The sequence below is a fragment of the Nannobrachium achirus genome (assembly GCF_963921795.1).
Source record: "Nannobrachium achirus genome assembly, chromosome: 5".
Classification (NCBI taxonomy): Eukaryota; Metazoa; Chordata; class Actinopteri; order Myctophiformes; family Myctophidae; genus Nannobrachium; species Nannobrachium achirus.
In genome coordinates this window covers 59,603,799-59,625,762 of record NC_137814.1, presented here as the reverse complement: position 1 = coordinate 59,625,762, position 21,964 = coordinate 59,603,799, and the positions used below count along the sequence as shown (strand labels likewise).

General features: G+C 44.3%; 2 protein-coding genes across 2 annotated transcripts in view; both read right to left on the bottom strand.

Annotated features, from left to right (window-relative positions):
• The window catches only part of tmem71 (transmembrane protein 71), a 32,713-nt gene extending 11,284 nt beyond the window's left edge, over positions 1–21,429 (bottom strand). The window contains exons 1-5 of the mRNA XM_080726307.1: positions 21,299–21,429; positions 9,325–9,477; positions 7,619–7,789; positions 4,943–4,991; positions 3,723–3,935 (exon numbers count right to left, since the gene is read on the bottom strand). Of these exons, the coding sequence (XP_080582433.1) occupies positions 3,723–3,935; positions 4,943–4,991; positions 7,619–7,649 (293 nt within the window). The 5' untranslated portion in view covers positions 7,650–7,789; positions 9,325–9,477; positions 21,299–21,429. The remainder of the gene's footprint in view (positions 1–3,722; positions 3,936–4,942; positions 4,992–7,618; positions 7,790–9,324; positions 9,478–21,298) is intronic.
• Positions 9,433–16,033, bottom strand: LOC308285228 (polypeptide N-acetylgalactosaminyltransferase 10-like; the record flags this gene model as incomplete). Its single annotated transcript, XM_080725947.1, has 2 exons — positions 9,433–9,477; positions 14,279–16,033. 2 exons carry the CDS (start codon positions 16,031–16,033, stop codon positions 9,433–9,435), a joined length of 1,800 nt encoding a protein of 599 aa, XP_080582073.1.
• Positions 21,430–21,964: the final 535 nt, after the last annotated feature.

The following is a 21,964-nucleotide window of genomic DNA, read 5'->3' as shown; positions in this document are numbered from 1 at the left end:
CAATCTCTCGAGACAGAGTCAATGATGGCTATGCCAAAGGAAGAGAGACAGACCGAGTGGGCGTCGCCCCTCCTTTGATGATGGGTTCCCAGATTGCATTTTTATTAACCCATTTAGACCATGCTTTAACTATTAAAAAATAGCAGATATACAAGCTCACAGTGTGGCACCGAGTGCAGCGCTGCAAGCTTGTAGATCTGCTATTTTTTTGAAAAGTCTTTGAATATTTTGACCCGATTCTATAAATGTCTTCTAAATCCTTCTTCTAAATCAGTGGTTCTCAAACTTTTTCATGTATATCAAGGACCCCCAAAATGACATGTATTTGGCCCGCGGACCCCCATCTCAAAATATGTTGTTCCAGGGACCCCCCAGAAGCAAATGTTTGAGTTACAAATGCTTAACTTATACTCTAGTAACCTTTTTCAAATAACTGTAGTGAAGTAAAAAGTACCGTAGGCCTATTTGCCTCTGAGATGCAGTGGAGTATAAAGCATTGAAACATTTACACATTCAAGTAAGTAAAAGTACCTCAAGTCAAACTTGATCTTAAGTACAGTACTTCATTCCCACCCCTGCCTACAGACAGTATTTAATGATGACATAAAGGTGAGTAACAGATCATTCTCAAACATCATGCTTGTCACAACATGTGACATGTCATCCTGTGACATGTCATCATGTGTCTGTGCCAAAGTTGGCAGCAAACCGGTGAAAACAGGAACTCCTCGTGGTTAGAAAGACACAGTAAATAGGGTTGCTAATATCAGTGATTTTCTCAACAATTATTCCATCAGTTGTTCTTTCAATCAATCAAATGACAGAGAACAGAAGATCTTTTTTCACTAAATGCTTAAATTTGTCCTTTGAGTATAACTCTTTCTACTTTTCAGAGAGGCTATGAGCAGGTGATTCACTCCAGAGAGTGCTCAAACTCCTTGGAGTTAGAGGACTGCAGTTGAGGAGAGCCACCAAGAACATCCTTGAGGCCGCAGGGCTGGGTCGCCCGGGCGAGGGTGTATGAAGATTAAACACCCTGAGACCCCGGGTTCTTCACTGATGACGTGTCCAAGTATCACCGTAAGGCAGGGTTCCCCAATAGGCGGCCCGCGGGCCATTTGCGGCCCGCGGGGGGCTACTGTCTGGCCCCCACCAACCCCAGTAATAATGGTGTTATAAGAGCAGCAAAAAAAACTAGTATATCGTCGTTGTCGGGGGGAAACCTCGTATCTCCAAATTTGTACATCATACAAGGCCGTTGCACAAAAGTAGTGAAAACAGCTGATCTACAAGCACACAGCGCCATGCGAGGCGTTGTGTGCTTGTAGATCGTCTGTTTTCACTAGTTTAAATCATTTTTAAAATGCTAAATGCAAAACAAACGTTTTTTGGGCATGCAAGATTTTCACCCGACAACAATGATATCTGAACTGTCTCTGGAGTAGCGGGAACGCCACCGTCGCCCCCTGCAATGCTGACATAATTCGGCCCTTGGGGAAAACTAATTGGGGAACCCTGCCATAAGGTGTATTAAAGTTATGAGTATAATTGATCTGCATATCTGGCTCACAACACGTTGCAGTGCGACACGTTGTGAGCTTGTAGCTATTTGAGCTATTGGCTCTGTTATTGTAAAGAAATTGGGCCCCTTCCTTACTTCCTTCACAGGTGTTACCAATGATACTGATTAAGGCTCTGTTCCAGACTCAGGGTGCTGATATTGTGCATGTTGGCTCCTATGGAAACACTCTGCTACACCGGTGGGTCTCAAAGTGTCCATGAGGGGGTCCCAAACGGCCCCTTACGGGCGTGTAACTCTGAGAGTGTACAATTATTATGCGTCTCTATTATCAATAACATCCAGGTCGCCTAGCAACAGCGACAGCTGACTTCACATGCTGGCGGTGGAACACACGGCGCATGCCGCGCTGAGAATTTAACGCAGCTCGTAAAACTCCCTCACGTGTACCGAGCGCTGCGCCACGATTGGCCCGCGGAGGACGATGACCTCATCATCTGTGTATGAGAGGCCTGTTTGAAGACGGAGTGTCAGCACTTTGGAGGAGTTATGTAATGATCATACATAGTGGAAGAAGTAGATTTTCTTTGTTTTTACAAGGGCTGGTACTTTAACTGATTCATTTTGATTTATTAATTACAGAAAATACACGTGATTAGTCTTTGCACCTTAGAAAGAACCTCACTTGCGGGTTTCAGGCGTACCGATCGATCATACCGGTGCACAAACCAACAGTCAACAAACCCCAGTTCACGCAATGGGAGAAGAGGCCGATCAGACCACTTATTTGCTCGATCAGACCACTTATTTGCTCGGCCCAGTGGATGTCAAGTTTTGATACACTGATATACCAAAATGCGATTTAATTGAAATAAAATTGCTTCTCAGCCTCTCAGGTAAAGTATTTATATGCAATTAAACATGTGATTAATTTTGATTAATTAAATTACAAAGCATCTAATTAATTAGATAGATATTTTTTTTAATCCCAGCCCTAGTTTTTACTAAATAAAAGTAGCAACACCATAATGTAGAAGTTCTCTGTTACAAGGAAAAGTCATGGGTCCAAAAATGTTACTTGTAAGAAAACACAAAAGTTGGCGTCAAAATACAAGCGGTTAAACTGAAGTGATGTGTGATCAATTCCAAATATTATAAACAGTATCCTGAGGCACCCCTGGGCTAGCGTCACGGCACCCCAGGGTGCCCCGTACGGCACCCACTTTGAGAAAGCCTGCTTTATTAAATGTACTGGAGTTATGCAACCACCCTAACAGTCCTCTCATCCAGACATGCTGCACAAGAGGCTGCATGCATGTGATATCTAACAGCCAACAGGCCTGGGAACGGCACTTCATTCTGGCTGCTCTCTGAAACACTATCAACAAGGAACCCTTAAAGAACATTCTGTCTTTTCCAATGTCATCTCCTTATCATCTCTGTCGGCTAGAAACCTCTTAACTCTGTGTTTTTTAATTCCCCCGCTTGATCACACTAACTACAGTGTCACAAAAGTACAAGCTCGAAAAACAGAATGAAGCGACGGTTTTGAGCCTGTCGATCTGCTACTTTGGATTTTTTTTATTTTTATTTTTTTACAGTAACAGTTTTGGACATAGGCTACTGAGGTTTCTACCCGATAGCGATGACATAAGAGTCCTTAGTATTGCTCACTGTGGAATGATGCTATTTCTGTCTACACACTGTAGACACGCTGTAGACACTCGCTGTAGACAGAAATAGACTGGTATCAACAAGTTTCCTGTGTCCCATGATTCCTTGCGTAAAAGTCGGGCATCACTTCCTGTTCCTCTGCGCTGTTTCATTCTGACTGGTTGCTGTTGCTGCTGTGAGCCTGTCATACCTGAATCTCTGCATTGTGATTACTTGGTGTTTTGTTCAAATCTCCATGATACGATTATTGTGAGTGTTTGGGGTTTTTTGTCACGATAAACGATAATAGCGATAATCATGGCATCGTCCCGACTCACCTGACCATGTTCGCCTTGTAGGAGACATTAATCTTGGACAGAGTGAGGGAACAGGGACGTGCAGAGAATGTTAGAGGCAGGGCCTGATGAGAATGAGGGGTGGAGGTTGTGATTTGGGTCTGGAGAGGGCACTTTTTACAGACGGATAAAAGGGCAGGGGCTCAAGCCCCCTTTGATGTCTATGTGTGCCCGTGCCTGTGAGGGACACTCACCTGACCATGTTCTCCTTGTAGGAGACATTAATCTTGGAGGGGGTGAGGGAAACGTTGCCCTGGTCGTCCCAGCTGTAGCTGTCCTCCGTCAGCAGGTAGTAGCCGTTGGAGAGGAGGCGCGGTGAGCGCCGGCAGGAGCACGGGGAGCCCCCGGTGGCCGTGGAGGAGTAGCACACGTAGGAGGAGTCCGGGGAGAGCAGAGACAGACCCAGACTGAGGAGGAGAGAGAGAGAGAGAGAGAGAGAGAGACGTGATTAGGAATGGGACGATATGAAAATTTCATGTCACGATTACTCGATTATTGTGACCAAAAAACTGCGAGTTACGATATAATTGCGATCCAACATCCATTATCCCAGGCGGAACATTTTCCCAAAAAATAGCAGATCTACAAGCTCACAACGCAACGCGACGCGTTGTGAGCTTCTAGATCAGCTATTTTTTGGCAAAGAGATTTGGTAGAGAGTGAAAAAAATAACACTGTATCAAGTACGTTATTTCCAGGTCCGTTTGACCAATTATAGAAGGTTTAAGTGGTACCGCATAATGCAGCTCGGCAAAAAGGTGAATTGATCCCAGTGCATGACGGAGGACGATTTCCCTATAAATTAAATCTCCACAATATGATTATCGTGAGTGTTTTTTATCACTATAAACGATAATAGCGATTATGGTGACATCCCTACATGTGATGTCATGTCACAGCACTGCCCTAAACATGTTATATAGTGTGTTTGTTGTTGGTAGGAATGAACACAGAAACACCCGGGGGGAAGTGCACTAAGAAAGGGGCTAAACAGAGTTCCTGTTTCTACACAAAAAACGAGGGGTTGCACCTAACAAAAACAAAGACTTTTTTTCTCCTTTTTTTCGCCGAACTGGTTCACAGATTACTGGGTTTGCGTGCGTGCATGCATGCATGCGTGCGTGCGTGTGTGTGCAGTGAGTGTGTGTGTGTGTGCGTGTGTACGTGTGTGCGTGTGTGTGTGTGTGTGTGTGTGTGTGTGTGTGTGTGTGCGTGTGTGTGTGTGTGTGTGTTTGTGTGTGTGTGTGTGTGTGTGTGCGTGTGTGCGCGCGTGCGCGTTTGAGTGTGGGTGTGATGAGTCTACAATGTTCACGTTACCAAATTTGGCAAGCGTTTCGTAAAAGCAATATCTCACTCCATCCAGGTCATGATATATTGTGGATATAAAGTATCATTGTTACTTCTATTGTCCTACCTTTGACATGACTGGTCAGCAAGCGGGTGTCTCTCTTTGATTGGTGAACCTGAACAAAAAAGAAAAAAAGAAGCAAAAAAGGAAACAGAAAAATGTGAACCACTAGCAACACAATGTAATTATGTTGTCATCCAAACATGTGTTTGATGTAGAATAGCTCTGCTCCATTGGTCCAAAAAAGGACCCGTTTGGTCAAACGTTTCAAGGACCCCCTTGAAACCCTGGTGGTCCCTGGAGCCTATGAGAACCAGTGGCGGAGTAGAGTGGACCAACGTCCTTGAATGTGGCGTTTCGAGGACATTTAGTTCATTAAAAAGTGAAAAGTACATCTTATCTGAGACAGGTGGTCGTACTCCCTCTTCTCCAATACAGAAGAACAGGAGTTCAGTCTTTGTTCAAGGCCTCTGCCTATCTGGAGAGAAACACTGGACCCCCTAAGACAGGCTAACAGTTTATGTCATGAGGAAAAGAATATCTATCCGTTTCCATTAGGACAGATCGACAATAGCTTTTATCCCTACTTTTAGAATCCCTATTCTGGGCGGAACATTCACCAAATATAGCAAATCTACAAGCTCACAACGCATCAAGTTGTGACACTTTGCTATTTTTGGTGAAGAGACTGAGAGTACTGTTGGCTGAAAAAGATTGTGCCAAGTAACTAACTACGGTCCGTTTTATTAAGTTTAAGTGGTTAAACTGAAGTGATATTAATCAATATCCAAAGTATTCTATGGCACACCTAGAATGTTGTCAAGGCAAGATACTGTCTGTATCTCAGCTGTCCTACTGTCTGTCTCTCCTACACTGTCTCCCTCTCAGCTTTCCAAGAGTCATTCTGTCTTTCTTAGAATAAACACTGCCGTCATTGGGCTGCCCCCACCTTGAAAGATATACATACGTTCACATCTTTTCAGCCTAAACCTCTCTTTTACTGTTCAATAAAAGCAGACATTGTTCAAACTACTCTGTAAATACAGTGAACTGGTCACAGATAGAACCGTAGGACATTCAACACTGTGATGTTGACACTGACTCCACACATTGTCTGGCAGTGTTTCACTTCACTGCGCCGGAATGTGACCGTTTGTGTTACTGTTGTTGTGCAATATACAGAACATAGATTATATAGGCCTATATGTTACTGTTGTTGTATAATATAAACATACAGTAGGCCTACTGTACGTTACAGTTGTTGAGCAATATGAACATTAGGGATGAGACGATATGAACATTTTATGTCACGATTACTGTGATTTACGATATTATCGCAATAATCAAAACATCTCCAGCATCCATTATCCTGGGGTGGAACATTTGCCAAAATATAGCTGATCTACAAGCTCAAAACGTGCCGCGTAGCGATGCATTGTGACGCGTTGTGAGCTTGTAGATCGGCTATGTTTTGGCCAAGAGATTTGGTAGAGAGGAAAAAAGACTGTATCAAGTACTTTATTTCCAGGTCCATTTGACAAATTATAGAGGGTTTAAGTGGTACCGGATATGCAGCTTGGTCAAATAAAAGGCGAATTGATCCCAGTGCATGACGGATTTAAATCTCCACGATATGATTATTGTGTGTTTTTTATCACGATAAACGTAAATAACGATCATCGTCCCATCCCTAATGAACATACAGTATGAGCTATGAACTACTGTACGTTACTGTTGTTGTGCAATTGGAACATACAGTCAGTAGGCCTACTGTATGGAAACCAAAATATGGTTATTAAACTCCATCTTCATGAGTTATGATACTCTTGGTTGAGTAATAACTTTAGTTCGGCTCCTTGGATGTTGCAGTACTAGCATAATTACAATGAATAAACAATGATATACAATATATCATTGTTGACGGGCAGAAACCTTGTAAATCCATATTCAATCTTCAGTCTATTTTCATAAATGAATGCCCTATTTTATACTTATGCAGTGTTGTGCAAATGTAGAGAAACAATGTGTGAGCCTGGTGATCTGCTGTTTCTTTTTAAACATTTAGAAAAATTACAGTTTAGGACACCTGACAGCAATGATAAACTGCATTACACACAGTAGCATTCAGTGTATAGCAGCAGCAAACAGAGACAAACAGACTCCACGCCTAACTGTAAACATGATGTCAGCATGTGGAAGGAATGCTGTGACACAGACATGTGTGAGAGTCATTGTTCTCTGACATACAGTACAGTAGTACAGTGGTTCTCATGCCAAGGACCCCCAAATGAATGTGCGTTTGGCCATGGACGGTGGACCCCCATATTCTTGTCTCAGCGACCTCCCCCATTATAAGATTTGGGTTGTTAAAATGTTTCAAAACGTATGCTTTAAATTAAAATAGCCGATGTACGGTAAAATATAGGCTTAAAGTGGTTAAACAGATTTTGACCTTATCAACTCATTTAGCTGGGGACCCCCTGGAAGCCTCCCGAGGACCCCACTTTGAGGACCAAAGCAGTAGCATGTCGTCTCTGTCGGGTAGAAACCTCATTATGTCCAAAACTGTTACTTTTCAGGATTCAAATTCAAATCGAGCAAAAGTAGCAGCTTGTAGATCTGGTACTTTTGATGCTTTTGTGTCTGTAGTATGATCCAGTAATAGGGCATTCATTTACCAGAAAACACAAACAGTCAGATTCAGAATATAGAGATAGCGGCGCCGTTGAACGCTAGACCTACTTGTGACGGCGCCTGAGAAGAACAGAGACATGGTTCCCTCTGAGGTCTGCTGGGTCCACAGAGAGAGAGAGAGAGAGAGAGAGAGAGAGAGAGAGAGAGAGAGAGAGAGAGAGAGAGAGAGAGAGAGAGAGAGAGGGAGGAGGGGTGGGGAGTATGTGCCTCTGTCCCAATCTGTAAAAAAAACATAAACAAGAACAAAACATTAGACACAAGAAGACACACCCGCATGTCAAGACCAAAACCACAAGACCGACCACATAAATACATACAGGAAACACTGCCAACATTCTGCAATGCACAGGCAATGTTGTGTGACACCAGAATATCCACTCTACTGTAAATGAAGGTTTATGTATTTAACATGAAGGAACAAGGAAGACCAACAGTGAAACTGTGTGAACTCAGAGAGAATTGAGACTACACCACCAAACCAGGAATGCACAATGGAGGCAAAATGGAGCAAATGAAAACGTTGGATGTTTGTAAACAGATACAGTACGTCTCCAGAACAGTAGCTACAGTATGTCCACTAGATTAGACTAGATTAAGGATTAGATTAAGGATTAGACACAGCCTCTGTAATCTCACCGCTAAGTCGCTATAACTGGCTCCTCCATTAAGACAATAACATTCTCGTGCAGACAACACACACACGCAGGCACACACACACTCACGCACGGACGCATGCACACACGCACACATGCACGCACACCATCAATAGCATACTACGAAGGCTACAAGTATCCATCATTTTCCTTGGCAATTATTCTTTACATCAATTGAATAATCTTCAATTCACGTTTGTTTTAAGAACTTATTTTACTTTAACTTCACATTAACTTCTTGTGCCCTGTTTCACACAACAGTGTCAACAGTGCCACTGTCAAATAAATAGAATAGTATGCTACAGTTAACGGTAGCCGCAAATTGCAACACTAGATTTTTTTTATACTCGGATGAATCTAGGGTTGCAATACCTCCCATAGGGATCCAATGCATCAAAACGTTTTTTTGCTATCTGATTGTATTAAACGACTTCAAACTCACCAATATTGTGGCTCTATGGAAAGCTTGTAATTCACTCTTGCTATCTGCAAAGTGTTTGTTTCAGAAAAAATCCACCGTAGAATTGTTATGATTTATAAATCCGAGCAGACATGGTTTATTTTCCAAGTGTTGAACTTCGGAAGCGCTCGTCTTCTATTTACGCAGCGTCCCGCTGCCTCCTGCATTATGTGACATTTAGAACCAGGTGGTACACAGGACCGCTGAGTGACTTCCCACAAGCGCTTCCAAACTCCAGCACTTAGAAAAAATAATCACCTGAAGCCAATGTCTTGATAGAAAGTAGCTCCTAACAATTCTACGGTGGATTTTTCTGAAACAAACACTTTGCAGATAGCAAGAGTAAATTACAAGCTTTCCATAGAGCCACAATATTGGTGAGTTTGAAGTCGTTAAATACAATCAGATAGCAAACAAAAACGTTTTGATGCATTGGATCCCTATGGGAGGTATTGCAACCCTAGATTCATCCGAGTATAAAAAGATCTAGTGTTGCAATTTGCGGCTAAGTTAACGGTAAACCCTATATACCACGTGACTTGGAGAGAGACACACACACACACACACACACACACACACACACACACACACACACACACACACACAGTATAAAGTACTCATAAATTGTCATAACATCTTACCCCAAAGTTTTCTCTCTTCAGTCTAAAGTGGACTAAACTCCTGTCCTGGGTGTTGAAAGCAGAGCCCTGCGTCCAGAGAGTCGGGTCACCAGCAGCAGTGCAGTGCAGTCAGGCTGTCTCCCACATCGTCTCAACTCTACCAGAACTGCTGCTCTGAGAGCAAAGAGAAGAACAAAAACACCATGATGTCACTCTTCCTGTTAACCCCGTCCTCACCACCACCACCACCACACAAACACTTCACACACTGGTTAAACCTACTTTGTTGACCGGAGTCCCACAGGGGTCTATAATAGCCTAGGCCCCGTTCTTTTTTCCATCTACACCAGTGATTCTGAAACCTTTTTCGTTTCACAGACCCCCAGTTTGATATGCATTAGGCTACGGACCTCCATTTGATACACTTTTTCTTTTTCTTTTTCAATATCTCTGGGACCCCAATCTACCCTGTCAAATTCTCTACTTATTTAACTCTGAGAGTGTACAAATGGAACCAATAAGGGTCCATTTTCCATTCCATCTACAATTTGTATCAGCCCTGAAAATTCTAAAAGTTATCTAGAAACCAAAAATAGAATGTAGACGGTTGAGCGCTTTCAGGTTGAATTAAGGGGGATTCTCTGTTCTCCGCGTGTGTGTGACTCATTAGTCAGACCAACCGACTCCTGTGTGTGTGTGTGTGTGTGTGTGTGTGTGTGTGTGCGTGCGTGCGTGCGTGCGTGCGTACAGACATTAGTCGGGTCATGTGAACAGTGTGTCCCAGTGTTTGGCTGGAGGGGAGGGGGTGGATGGGGAGGGGTCACTCCACAATGGGACGGCTCCTCTTACTGGGAGCAACTCTATTGGCTGCCTGCCAGGGAACGTTTAACGTTTTTATGTGTTTTCTTCTATTATCATTTGAATTCAAATGTATTTAACTCTGACCACACAAAGCATCTTATTTTACAGTACCTCAAATATCTTTTTGCAAGCTCCCAGACTAGAATGACATCCTAAATAAACAATGGCCAGGGTTCACTGATGCAACTTCCAGAAGTAGAGGATGTTTACTGAGGGAGCTAGTGGTTTCTGGGCTGGCTGACGGCTGGTTAAAGGGATATTTCACCCCCAAAATGACTTGTTTTCTAGTGATTACTCACCCCACGGAGACTTGAATTCATGGTTATCTTTTTGATTTCTTTCGCATTCAAGCCAATAATTTGAGGAGACTCTTTGTGTCTCCATAGAGAACAAAGCAGAGAACAACGTGTCTCTTTAGGGAACCACTTTTTGTATGAACTGTAAAATGGAACCCAATTTAAAGAAGCCAAAAGCTTGCTTGTGGTTTTTATCTTTTTAGTTGACCTTGTACCTGTGAACTGTACTGTCCTGTAACCTTTTCCTGTGCAAACCTCTAATACAATCTTCAATCAATCAATCAATCAATCAATCAATCAATCAATCAATCAATCAAACTGCTAGTCATCAAATGATTGGCTTAGGAATGCGACAACAGCAAAAGTATATCCATGAATTCAAGTCTCCATAGATTTTTGAAAACTGGGAATACATTTATAGCCTATATTCGTACATATAAATCTATAATAATAAACATGTTTCCAACACATAAGGTCAAGTTGCCGTATTTGTGTGCCCGGATCTTGCTTTCTTATTCAGTATGTTTCCCATTGATCCACTGCTTTGATCTGCACCAAGCGCCCGTTTTATTTTGTTCATTTCACTCGACACAACTCTGCCAACGCTTTGTTGGCTCACAGCAGTCACATCGCCGTGGTAACGTGTACAGTTCCTGACATCCGTCTATAGCAGTAGGGAGTGAATAAAGAGACTGTGTCTCTCACAAGGGCTCCAGGGGCCCCAACTGTTCATATCTCCTGGACCAAAATAGACCACCAGACCTCATCATAATGACTGACCCAGCAACACAGGGACAATGTGATGGCTCACACAGCCTGCAGGGCACAAACAACTAGAGCTAGACGATGATAAAAAGATAAAAGATATAATAAATATATATCACAAAATTGTTAGTCTAGCACAGTGTATCCCAAACAGTGGGTCGGGACCCATTTGTGGGTCACGGACCGAGTTGTACGGGTCACGACTCAAGTAAAAATCACATTTACTTTTCCTATAAAAATAAAATGAATATTTCGCGAAGCGGCCCGTTGTGAGCTTGGAGATCAGCTATTTTCACAAGTTTGGGTCCCGGGCAAAATCTAATCTCTCTTTTGGGTCACAGGCTAAAAGGTTTGGGAACCACTGGGCTAGCAAATCCCTCCATCAATTAAGTCCCTCCAGAATAGAGCCCTGGGCAGAGGGATCCCGATCAACTAAATGCATTTGGTCTTTAAGTGGTTTTAACAAGATGAGTGAAGCTTTTGTAAGCTGCTGTGCAGAGGGTGTGAGGGTTTTTGTTCTGCTTTGGATTTGTTTGCAGAGACACACCAAGGGAGGAGCGTTCACTGTTCACCAAAAATCCAAATACACAAACTGATTTCCTCAGGAAGTCACTGAGGCAGAACTCTTGCGATGAAAGAAGCACTCAGATGCAATCCAGTAAAACAAAAAGTAAACAAATTTGCCTAGAAGTTTTATTCAGGTACAGAACTTACTTAGCCTACTTAGATACATTCACCGATGGCAGATAAAAAGGAAGGAGCATTCACCGAATGTCAAAACTAGCCATGCTAATGTTCGATTAATTCATTAATAGATTCACCTAATCAACCAATCATTGATTAATTAATAAACGGTGATTTCTCTGGAACCCTGAATTTATTGCCAGACCCATGAAATGGGTAGGCCTACATAAGCAAATGTCGGTCTGTCCTGTTTTTCTCCATAGATGGTCATGATGATGACATGATGATGACATGAGGGAGGGATAGACCGACAGACAAAGCCTTCATGTCATCACAATGACATGAGGGAGGGACAGACCGACAGACAAAGCAAAAGGCTTTGTCTGTCGGTCTGTCCCTCCCTCTTTTCTCCATATTTGGTCACAATGATGTCACAAATGATGATGACATGAGGGAGGGACAGACAGCCTATAAAGGGACAGACAGCCTATAAATGTACCATTAAATTTATAGGCCCAGAGGGTTGGCAGAACCGGGGTCTGGCACAACCAGGTTGACCTGGTCTAGTTTATGTACAATTACTAGATGCATAGCAGCATCTGAAACATTGTGCCCTGAAAATGTTGTTTAGATTGACCAAACAACTCATTCATTTTACATAAATAATTGTCAACTGTAACTAGAAATACTGTTCCAAACAGTGTGGGCTCGCTCGTGACTATATTCTGCAGTGTGCTCACTGTCATGTGAAGCTCAGCCAATACTCCAGCCAACACCACTCCCAGATGTTGTTTTTCCGCACCTCAATTGCACCTCATTGGCTAAGGGCCCTGCCTTTGTACTGTCTGCGACGGAACTCGCTATATAAATAATGAAGATAACAGTGTTCTCGCCTTTCAGGCGAGCCCACAACAATAGAAGTACTGTTCCTACGAAACAGTGTGGGCTCGCTCATAAAGAAATCATTTTAAAAGAATAACTAAAATAAAAACACTTAATCAAATAAATTGTTGTTTTTCCTTCATTTCTTATGTTTGCCAACGTGACTATATTCTTTCTTTCTATATTCATGTGAAGCTCAACCAATACTCCAGCTAACACCACTCCCAGATGTTTTTCCGACAATTGGCTAAGGGCCCTGCCTTTGTACTGTCTGCAACGGAACCTGGTAAATAAACAATGAAGATAACATAGTGTTCTCGCCTTTCAGGCGAGCCCACAATAAATAAATATAATAATACTCCAGCTAGCTGTAGTTTTCTACATCAAGAATATAACCAATTGCAGGTTTGGTTGCCAACATGACTATATTATATATATGTTTTTCCGCAACTCAATTGCACCTCATTGGCTAAGGGCCCTGCCTTTGTACTGTCTGCGACAGAACTCACTATATAAATAATGAAGATAACATAGTGTTCTCGCCTTTCAGGCTCGGTTCAGTTTTATTGTCACACATATCCATACAGGTACAGATACAATGAAATGCTTGTGCCAGGAGCACTCTCAGCCTTAATACACAAAGACATGGTCACAGTGACCGACAGGAGTGTGGACCCACATACCATGCAGGCCACACAAGACAAGTCCCAACAACGACAATACCATACAGTGTACAGTTTAAAAATGCGTACAGTGCCCATGTTCACCTACGTTTCACTTTCATCCCTTCATTGAGCAACCTGACTGCCTGGGCAAAAAAACTATTACTGAAACGAGTGGTGTGCGATTTGATGCTCTAGTAACGTTTTTTGGATGGGAGGAGTGAGAACAGGGAATGGGCTGGATGGCTGCTATCTTTCATGATGTTCTGATTCTTTTTCTTCCAGCGTGTGGTATAGATTGTATGGAGCTGTGGCAATTCTGTGCCGATAATTTTAGCAGCTCTCTTCACAATCCTCTGCAGTTGTTTACAGTCTTGAACAGTCAATTTACCAAACCACACTGTGATGCAACCTGTCAAAACACTTTCTATGGTGCAGCGATAGAAATTCACAAGAGCCTTGGTGCTCAAAACAAATCTCTTGAGGCGCCTCAGTACAGTCGCTGCTGTGCTTTCTTAAGGATACCTTTGGTGTTTAGAGACCATGTGAGTGTGTTTGTGATGTGTACACCCTGGAATTTGAAGCTGTCCTCTATATCTACAGATGAACCGTTGATGGATAAGGGACTGTGATTAACTTTAGACCTCCTAAAGTCAACAATGTTTTCCTTGGTGGGCGAGCCCACAATGAATAGTAACGTGGAATGAATAGTCAGTGGAATGTTGAATCAATTCTGCTCCTATAAGCAGAGCACTTTATCAGCAACAACAAACCAAACAACAACACTGCAACAATCTGCAGCCCATGTTTCGAAGTGAATCCTACCAGACTACTGTTAGCGTTGTGGTCTAGCACACTGGGGATGGTGTTCTCGAACAGCCACTGCTGACTGGGAGAGCCGGGGTCGCAGCTATTCATGAACACGCGGCGCTCCGCGGGACTGCTGTCCACGCAGCTGTTGGTGGTGGGGTGGTACAGGCTCTTATCCTTTCTGTATCGCCACAGCTGGTTGCCTTTCATGCCGTGACAGTCATACAGCGTGACGGGGCTGTCGTGGGAGATGGCGTCGAGGCAGACCTTCTGGGTGTGCTTGGGATCGCCCACCCGGATGTCCTCTCTCCAGCCATACGTAAACACCTGTCCGTGGCCCACCTCACCCCGATCCTTCAGGCAGCTCTCCAGGCGGACGGGGCTCCCGGACACAAAGTGTTTGCTCTCCAGGCACATGCCGCTGCCCACGTTACGGATCTCTCCCCAGGCGGCAGCAGGGGGCACCACCGGCGGGTAGTGCTTGGGCAGGTCCCAGGCCACGTGGCTCATGAACCACTTGAAGCTCTTGCAGTTGAGGCTGTTGCGCAGCTCCTTCTGCTGAGTCAAGTCCCCCGCGGACAGGTGGCGGTACTCCGGCTTCCGCTGGTAGATGTACTCCGCATACTCGTCCATCCACACCTCAGCCACGCGCTTCAGGTTCCGAGCCAGGTTGACTCCAGCGGGGAACGTGTACGGAACGTACTTCCTGTAGATGTGACCCACCCTGGAGCAAGGAATGTCCTCCATTCTACCGCCGCACATCCACACCTTAAAGGAGATCTCGTATTGTTCTCCTCCCCAGATCTCCAGACCCGGGTCATAACCTCCCAGCTCCCAAAACCACTTCCTGTCCACGGCGAAGAGCCCGCCCGCCATGACCGGAGACTCGAAGGGCTCGCTGGGGTCCTCCTTCTGCAGCTCGGCGGGGATGGGGATGCGCTTGTAGTACATCTCCCAGTCGAAGGCCCCGCGCATGGCGTCCCCATGCTGCGTCTCGTAGCCGAAGTGGTCGTGGTCGATCACGTCGATCATCGGACACACGATGGCCGTCCTGTTCTGGGCGATTCGGTCCAGCAGAGGAGGCAGCCAGTTGACATTGGCCTCGCAGTGGGAGTCCAGGAAGGTGATGACGTCGCCCCTGGCGGCGGCGGCGCCCATCAGGCGGGCCCTGATGAGCCCCTCCCTCTTCTCGGTCCTGAGGATCCGGACCTTGGGCAGTCGGACCATGTACTCCTCCAGGGCCGTCTTCAGGTGCTCCTTGTCGCTGAAGTCGTCCACCAGGATCAGCTCGTGGAGGAGGTGTGGCGGGGAGCGGTTCAGCACGCTGTGCACCGTCCTCAGCAGAGACGACCAGCCCTCATTGTGGAAGGGGATGACGACGCTGCAGTTGGGGAGACGCTCCGAGTACAGCTTCCGCTTGCAGTTCGGGTGCCTGATGTCCGGCAGAGAGCGGTTGAGGGAGATGCGGTCGCTGACGTAGATGTTGAATCCGTTCTCCTTGTAGGCCTGGTCTGCCTTGTCGGCGTCGCTCAGCGGAAACGCCTTGCCCTGCTCACCGTTACCGGAGCGCGCGGCATCTCTTCTGATGGCTTCGTAGTCGTGCCAGTCCTTCCTCCTGACTCCGTCCAGGCCCACCTGTCCCTCCTTCGCCGCACGGTTCAACCCCTGGATCGGCGACGCGTCGAACACGCGACCAACGTTGGGGAGAAAGAGGAGAGCCACCACCAGCAGCCCCGCGACCTGCAGCAGCCTCTTTTCTTTCTGCTGCATCTCCACTCACAACCTCCCTGAGATCGGCTCACTCACTCCACGGCCGTGGAAACACACAGAAATAGTGATCTGTGGAACGTGGACCCCCGATCCACGCAAGCTGGTGATTCCGGGTGGGTATAGTCCTTGTTTTCGGGGGTGCTGCTAAGACGGAGGGACGGACAGACAGACAGAGGTAACCTTCTCTGCTCCAGGATCCTGAAGCATGAATAACGTGATCCAGTGTTTGCCTGTGCTCGATTAGGGAGTGGTTTAAATACTCTAGCTGTAACCTGCAGTGATGTCATATTAGCGAATCTAAGCAACGCTAAGGTGACGGCAGATGACAACGGCAACCGGAAATGATCAGCGCTCGATAGATCAACCTGCTGCCGTAGCAGCCGTCTGCACTACGTCAGAAGGTCCCTTTTCACATTGCGCCTAAAACGTCTGCTCCATAGACACGTCGCCATGGGAACCAAAACGTTCAGTGAAAGAAGTGGGATCCCGTGGTCGACGGCTCTTGGCTTAATGATTTGGACCACAACGGCGATTGAGTCTTAGCAGTCGTAGTCCTGCCTCACGTCGCGGTAGTAGAAACAGGCTCCTTAAATTCCCCATTATTAAGTCAGAATGGCTCTTACACCGGCCCCTAATTGCTACTGTTACAAAAGAAACAAGCAATTAAACAATAAATAAATACAAAGAGACAAACATTAACACCAAAAACTAAATCAATATAAAACAGCTTTTAGGAAGCAAAAACTAAGGCAATATATATTCATAATTGCAAAACCCAAACCCAAAATTGTTTTTTTATCTGTTCCTTCCCATAAAAGGCAGATTTCAATGTTCAAATTGTTTGCCAGCTGTACAGAACAAAGGCCAAGTTGTTGCCAGCCCCTGTATGGGCACAGGTTTATGATGTAAAGTCAAAGTCTCAGATTTTATTTTGGCAGTCCGTGAGTCTGGCATTTCGAATCTCGATATCTAAAACACTTGTTTTACATATCGCCTGTCGCAGTTCTTGCTCATGTGCCCTATGCACAATTGACCCAAACACAGGCCTTTCTCCTGTAGAAAGTCCAACTTCTCTGTGTGCCTTTCCCCCCCCCAGTTGCGGACAATGCAAAGCATGCTCATGTGTGCAATTAGGACAGGGTGTAGGGATTGTCTGAGGAGATACTTTGGTTTTGAAAACTTTTCAACTCATCTAGTGCCTTTCGCGTGATGTCACGCAATAAGTACTAGAGTACGTATAGTGCCGAATGCGCGATGTCGCGCGAAAAGTAATATATTACTGTAACGGCGAGTAAAAATACCTAGTACAATGGCCGACGCTCCGGAGACGAAATCCGCGCTGATTTGTCATCATCACGGCTCCACGAGCACACAATAGTCATCCCATAACATTGAGGTGGACGGCCGATCTCATCTTTAATGTCCATTATCTCAAAACAACACTTTAGAAGCGAAGATGGAGGCAGATGCTCGCTTATAAAACACATGTATAAACGCTCCTATGCAATCCAGCATGGCACCACGTAAACAATGATCGGTTCCGTCGCAGGATCCGATGACGTCAGACCGGAAGTACTTCCGGTCTAGACTTCTGGCCTTCAAAATAAGACAATGGCCGTTAATGGGGCCGGGAGGGGGCACTCTGGACCCCCTAATCCGTTAATGTCCTGGGCTCTGGATGAGTTAAGTGGCTCTGCTGAACATACCGCACATGATTGAATGTTGGTCAGCTCAGCGTTGATGATCTGCGTCCGCTGTGCGGTCCGGGTCCAGTTCCGATGATCTCTGCTGGGCTGCTGCTGAGGTCCTTGGTAAGATCCCCAATAACTCCTATTTAATCCACTCAAAAAGCAGAACCTGCTTGCAAACGATCCAGCGGCAAGAGCCCCAATAGCTCTGTCCCCGGGTTGCAATGATCACACCAGAACACCCCCTCAGAAGATCACTGTTGCTGCTTTTTTTCTGTTTTTTTTTTATTTTTTAACCTGACTATATCTACTGCATAGTACTTTGTTCTATCCGGCTGTCATCCAATGTTATATGAGATGCTTCAATGGTTTCCTGTGTAAATAAGCCAAGTGCTTTTCTCGGGTCTCCTTTTAGTTGACCTTGTACCAGTGAACTGTACCGTCATGAAACTGTACCTTTTCCTATGCAAACTTCTAATAAAGTCTTCAATCAATCAATCAATCAATCAATCAATCAATCAATCAATCAGTGTATGTCTGGTCTCTCCACAGCCAGCACACTCCACCACCAACACGAGCCACGCCACAGCATGTGCGTGTCCAAACCAACCCCGCTGGTTTGATTTGTTTCCCAATACAAATCGCCGTTGAAACGAGGCAGTTTTTCAAACTTGTGTAGTGCCCAGGTCCAATACCTGGAGCACGGATGCCAATGGCTAGGGATTCAGGTTCAGACGTGTGCTCAAGAACTGATGTCCAAACCTTTCCATATGGCACGTAAATTATATGTATTTGCCGTCCAAAGTCCTATACTTTATACTTTAAACGGATACAATAAATAAACATATAGGGCCAAACGATACAGACCACCAGCCTAACAAACAAAGTTGAAAAACTGTGTGCCTGCCATCAGCAACACGTGTGCTTGCTCTAATATCATCAAGGCTTGACTATTGCAATAGGCTGTATGCATATACGCCATTTTGTTCTACTTCCGGGCCTCTTTCGACTTCCTTCACAGCTGTTACCGATGATACTAATGAAGGGTCTGTTCCATTCTGGTCAAACAGGGTGCTGCTGTTGTGCATGTTGGCTCACAGGAAAAACTCTGCTACACCAGTGGGTCTCAAAGTGTCCTTGAGTGGGTTCCAAATGTCCCCATACAGATTTGTTGATTCCATTTGTATAGAGTTATGGGGGTCCTTGAAATTAAAGAACCACTGTACAATAAATCAAACAGAGCCTTAATTAGTATCATTCAGTAACACCTGTGAAGGAAGTCGAAAGAGGCCCAGAAGTAGAACAAAATGGCATGCATAGGGCCTATTCCCTTTACTCAGGTGTTTCTATCGCCTCCCTCTCCAGACTACAACTGGTTCAAAACTCAGCTGCCAGGTTCCTGACCGGCACCCGCAGGTGGGACACATCACCCCCGTTTCATCCACCCTCCATTGGCTGCCAGTCAAATTCAGAATACAATTCAAAATCCTTCTGTTTACCTATAAAGCCCAATTCAATCTTGCAACACCCTATATATCCAACCTCATCGAACCCCCTGATTCCACCAGGCCACTACGATCAGCTGACCATAATGCATCTAAAGCATACATGGGCAACTGGCAGCCCGGGGGCCACATTCGCCTTCGGCCCCCACCTTCACTTAATGCGGCCCGCAGGTTAATACCAGACTACTGATATATTATTGATTTCAGCTGTTACAATTCCAAACATGACCTGCTTTAATTACGTCATATTAGTAGCTTAATGACTAGTATAGTAATATTAAATTACTTAATTGTATAATTAATTGTATTTTTTTATGTCCAATGTATTTGTATTTAAGTTCATGAAGTTAGTATATAACTAAGTGTGTTTTAAATGAAATCAAAATGTTGCATTTCAGGATTCCAATAAAAAAAAAGAAAAAAAAAAACATTATTCAGGATTCCAATTCAAAAGAAGCAAAAATAGCCGATCTACAAGCTCAAAACGCATCGCGATGCGATGCGTTTTGAGCTTGTAGATCTGCTATTTTTGCTTCTTTTGTATGAGATATGACAAAGTAGGATGTAGCAATATGCAATGTGGCCCTCTGGAGTGAAATATAGAGGCCCTTGCCATCATCAAAGTTGCCCACCCCTGATCTAAAGGTTCCATTCACAAACCTAAAACGAGGTGGTCGTGCCTTCTCGGCCGCCGCACCGATCCTGTGGAACACCCTGCCCATCACTGTAAAGACTGCATCTTCCCTGGCCATTTTTAAAACCAGTTTTCCCTGGCCTTTTAAATCACATTTTGTATAGGCCTATACATTTTACTTGTGTAACATTGATGTTTTTTGTTTGGTTTCTTCGCACTGTATTTTATCTGTAACATTGCATATTTTCTATTGTTTTTCTTGTATGTTGTGCAGCACCTTGATTGACCTTGGTGTTTTTTTAAATGTGGTATAAATAAAATTGACTTGACTTGACTAGCTGTAACCCAGCAGTGATGTCATATTATTAAGACAGAATGGCTCTTACAATGATAATATTGTATCTACCAGAACTCAATATCATTACATATCAAAATGGTGCAGTCTATATTCCATTGCGTTGCACACCTCACTCAGCCTTGTAGCTGAGGTGTGTGTGTGTGTGTGTGTGTGTGTGTGTGCGTGCGTGCGTGCGTGCGTGCGTGCGTGTGTGTGCGTGCGTGCGTGCCGCGTGCGTGCGGCGCTGTTGGAGATGGTGATGCTGGAGGAAAATACGTAGCAGGAAGTGGGGTACCGGACCAAACCATTCCACCTGCACCCCTCTTTCATTCAGAGTAACGGACCAAACCATCATACATGCATCCCCTTTTCATTCATGCTTTATTATGTAGGTTATTCGGTCAATTGTATGAACAAGGAAACTAAATACTAAAAACAGTTCTACAGATATATTATAAGGCGAGATTATATTTAGAGCAATTATATTTGCTCTAAATTCAGTTTGAGCAAAGCTCATTAGGTGTTTATTATAAAATATAGAGTGGTGCACAAATATTGTCAGGCAGCACAGCAGAACTAGTGTGAGGGATAAAATCAGATGTATCCTTTGATTTGTTTGCATAAAAAGATATTTCCACATCTTGCAGCTTAATTCGCATTCTATGATACAGTGCAATTTTCATTTTTTTTATTTCAAGTTTGCAAAATTGCAAACGATTTACCATTTTTACTTTCATTTATTGAGGATGAATTCAATGTTTCCATAATAATTTCATACGTACTGAACTTCATGATAGCCTCTATCTCAGCTCAGAATCATACTGGACAATCCTATAACTCACTTTGCAAAAAGAAAATATCGCGAATCCGGAATTATTCTCTCACCCCAACCTAACGGGCTCGCACCATAGGGGCTCGCACATCGAAAATAGCCAATCTACAAGCTCACAACGGGCCGCGGCGCCGCGCGTTGCGAGCTTGTAGATCTTCTATTTTCCCCCAGTCCGGCTTTACAACAAGACTTTGTGGGGATTCCCACGGTGTCAGACAAAGACAGAAGATTAGAACAACATAAAAAGATTGGTAATTAAAGCTACTTACTGGGTCTGTTCTTTACCGGTTCTAAGGAGAAGTCGGTTAGATCTGTAGAACCTAGTGGTTGGATCAGATGTGTAGATCCTATGGGTTCTGTAATGTTGTTTTTTCCCACTCTACTCCCAGACATCCGTTAGATTATACTCTCTGCTACTCACACACAGAGGGCTGAGGAGCGCTGATTGTCATCCAGAGTGTGTTGCCACATTCCTAGAGAAATAAGCAACCAGGACTATGAAAACCAGAAAGATGCGATTGAATTGGAAATTGCAAGTATGGTTGCCATGACGCGAATTTAGCAAATGATTTTTTTCTTACCATTTGAATTTTGGCCATTCAAGTGAAGTTAATTCACCAATGGAGATCCCTGATGGCATCAATATTAAGCCCATAGGCCTATCTTGGAAAGCTCATATGGTCATAGGGCCTACTGTGTGCATCTCCATATTTGGGAAAAGTTTAATTTAATTGGTCAATGGAGAAAATTAATTCACAAATATTTTATATAGGCTAAATCAAACTATCCACAAGTTTCAAACGGCAACGTCCCATCGTGCATTGCACAGAAGGAGTGCGGCATTTCCGATGTGAGCTTGTATGTCTGCTGTTAATAATTCTAGTATTCTGGCGGAAACAGGTGGATAAGGTATCTCAAAATTACAAAATAGCATG